Source organism: Mus musculus, chromosome 7 (genome assembly GCF_000001635.26).
Source record: "Mus musculus strain C57BL/6J chromosome 7, GRCm38.p6 C57BL/6J".
NCBI lineage: Eukaryota > Metazoa > Chordata > Mammalia > Rodentia > Muridae > Mus > Mus musculus.
This window is the reverse complement of record NC_000073.6, coordinates 104,179,131-104,182,338: the sequence shown is the minus strand read 5'-3', so window position 1 is coordinate 104,182,338 and position 3,208 is coordinate 104,179,131. Positions and strand designations below refer to the sequence as shown.

Here is a 3,208-nt window from a genome sequence, read left to right as displayed (position 1 = left end):
GCAGAGATCCTGACAAAGATTCTGGCATGGTGGGGATGGGTTTCCACCCCCCGCCCCCCCTCACCCTTTATAAGCTCGGACTCATAAGTAAACATTGGCCTTGATCAGAAAACTTTGTCTTGGCTCGTTATTTCTCTTGGAGCCTTTCCCATCCAAAACCCCACCTTTACTTTAGGAACTCAGTAAACTGTGGCCGAGGGCAGCTATATATAATCTGTATGATTTTTTTATAAGTTTTTTGGCACATTTGTATGTGTGTCTTATAATTTTGTAACATTTGGCACATCCTATGAAATTAACAGACTCCTTTAAACCATGGACTAGCCAGTCCTACTTAGTTTACTCTTGCCCAAGCTAGTATCTCTCCGGCAAGAATTCACTCGGACAACCGGATCCTTCTACGGCAAAGCTTTTATTGCTTCTTCAGGAGGGAAGACCCCAAACCCGGAAAATGGTGCAGGTTATATAGCCCACAGCGTGACGTTTCAGCACCTGATGTGGCGTGACAGCACCTGATTTGTTGCTCGCCCATCACCCCATTACTACTCCCCGAAATGGGCAGAGACTAGGTGTGAGTTCACTCTCGTACCTGCGTACAAGGCTTGTTTACTAGTTAGGCACAGCGGAGGCCAGCGCCATCTTATAATGGCGATTGCTCGCGGCACGGCTCTCCACAGTTTACATTAAAATTTCCTCACTTTCTATTCCTTTTCTCTTGTTTTATGATAATAAAAGACATTTATTTGTGTATGCCAGTGTGTGGGCATGAGTGACCTGATATGCCTGTGGCAGCCAGAGGACAGCTTGCTGGAGTCAATTCTCTCCTTCCTCTGCGGGTCCTCAGAGTTAAACTCATGTTCTCAGCTTAAACAGAAAGATTGCTTTTTAAAAATGTCTCTTCTGTCAGGTGATTTTGGCACACTCTTTTAATCCCAGTGCAGGCAGAGGCAGAGAGGCAGAGAGGCAGAGGCAGGAATCTTAAAAATTTTTAACTTATATAGTATTACTAAGCCCAAGAATCAAGATTTTACATACTTGTATAATGTACAGTGTGGTGGGAACTCTCTTCTTCCTCTTATTTTGAAGTAAAGGGCCCCTGAGTTCCAGCTGAGGAACTTTCCAATTTAAATTTTAGTTACATATGTGATCCAGCATCATGTTGGAATTCAACTAGAGTTTACTGATCTTAATCAGGCTCCAAATTAGCAGTACAAGGTTTTGTCCTTAGAAATCTAAGAGCCGTGACTTCAGTTCCTTTTGAAGCAAGTAGTTGCCTGGAGGCAGAGGTAGATATTCTACATCCCTGCATGACTCTACCTATATACAGATCTGGCAGTGATTTAGAGTTTGACAGCAAGCTCCTCTCATTGGCTTGGACTGAGAGTTTGGGGGAAATCTTATTTGAATGTGAGAGGACTTGGTGCTGTTCCTAAGTGGCTGATAGCCACACCTCTCCTGTGAGGGTTGTGGGGGCGGTAACTCCAACAGGAGCCAGGGTCCAGGAGACATGAGAGAACTCCTTCCATCCCATGTAAATGAATTATCACTACTGGGTCCTGGGGTTCAAGATCTAGCTTCGACTGGAAAACAGGCTGTCTGCGTGTAGCCCATTGCCCCACAGTCTTGTAGTCTGTGGCTCTACATCAGAAGTGTATAATGTGGAGTAAAGAGAGTCTGGAAAGTTCTAGAAAGCCAGTTAGAAGGTAATTGGAGGAACAGAGGATGTTTCCTAAGATTGAGTAACCACGGTGTATCGGGATGACCTGATGTAAGCTCATTGCTGTCATCATTTATCACTTCATAAAGTTACCCTGGATGATAAATTACTTTAGGAAGGCATAAGGGTACATGGTTGCAAGTAACAGTGACTCCAGAGCTGCTGAATGTTGTTACCATTTTCTGTTCTTAGGCTAGGTGACAACGTGGCCTGCTATGATTACCTCTAATGTGAGCAGTTACAACCCGGGGCCTTTCCTTTTGGTGGGGATCCCAGGCTTGGAGCACTTCCACGTGTGGATTGGCATTCCCTTCTGTGTGATCTACATCATAGCTGTGGTGGGAAACTGTATCCTTCTCTACCTCATCACAGTGGAGCGGAGCCTTCATGAGCCCATGTTTTTTTTTCTGTCCATGCTGGCAATGACTGATCTCATCCTGTCTACAGATGGTGTGCCTAAAACACTCAGCATCTTTTGGATGGGGGCTCGAGAAATCACATTTCCAGGCTGCCTCACACAAATGTTCTTCCTCCACTATAGCTTTGTCCTAGATTCAGCCATTCTAATGGCCATGGCATTTGATCGCTATGTGGCCATCTGTTCACCCTTGAGATATGCTACTATCTTGACCCCCAAGACTATCGTCAAGATTGCTGTGGGCATCTCCTTCCGAAGCTTCTGTATCATCTTGCCAGTTGTATTCTTGTTGACACGCTTACCTTTCTGTAGGACACGTATCATACCTCACACGTACTGTGAGCACATAGGTGTTGCCCGGCTTGCATGTGCGGATATCTCCATCAACATCTGGTATGGGTTTTGTGTCCCCATCATGACAGTCATCTCAGATGTGGTCCTCATTGCTGTCTCTTATACTCTCATCTTATGTGCTGTTTTTCGCCTCCCCTCCCGAGATGCACGCCAGAAAGCCCTGGGTACCTGCGGTTCCCATGTCTGTGTCATCCTCATGTTTTACACACCTGCCTTTTTCTCCATCCTCGCTCATCGCTTTGGACACAATGTCTCCCTCACATTCCACATCATGTTCGCCAATCTCTACATTGTTATTCCACCGGCAATGAACCCCATTGTCTACGGAGTGAAAACCAAGCAGATCAGAGAAAAGGTCATCCTTCTATTCTCTGTCAAGAGCATAGACGGTTGATTTACTGATCTGCAGAAGAGGCAGGGGAATTTCACAGTGTGTATAGTTTTAGTAAGAATGAGATAGTGTGGCAAAAGCAAAAGAGAATTCTATTTATGGTCAGAACTGCTTATAGTTGCTTTGTGTACTAGTCAGGACTATGCAATACTTAGTCTCATGGATAAAAACCAATCCTCAATAACTTCCTTTGTTGTGTAATGGCACTGACAGGAGAGAGAGATGAGGACAGAATAGAATTAACTGAGATGGAAAAAAAGTCAATATGATTTGGAAATTGAAGTTGGCAATTCCAATGAGAGAAATGTGTTAAGACAGAGACACTGAA

The 3,208-nt window shown here is 44.5% G+C and overlaps 1 protein-coding gene across 1 annotated transcript; it reads left to right on the top strand.

The window, feature by feature from the left end:
- The first annotated feature begins 1,932 nt into the window (after positions 1-1,932).
- On the top strand, positions 1,933-2,883 carry Olfr648 (olfactory receptor 648). Its single transcript, NM_146751.1, has one exon. It carries the CDS (start codon positions 1,933-1,935, stop codon positions 2,881-2,883), a length of 951 nt encoding a protein of 316 aa, NP_666962.1.
- The last annotated feature ends 325 nt before the right edge of the window (positions 2,884-3,208 follow it).

Excerpts from the sequence above, each read along its gene's own strand:
- Olfr648 (NM_146751.1), top strand. The coding sequence starts at position 1,933 with ATGATTACCTCTAATGTGAGCAGTTACAACCCGGGGCCTTTCCTTTTG.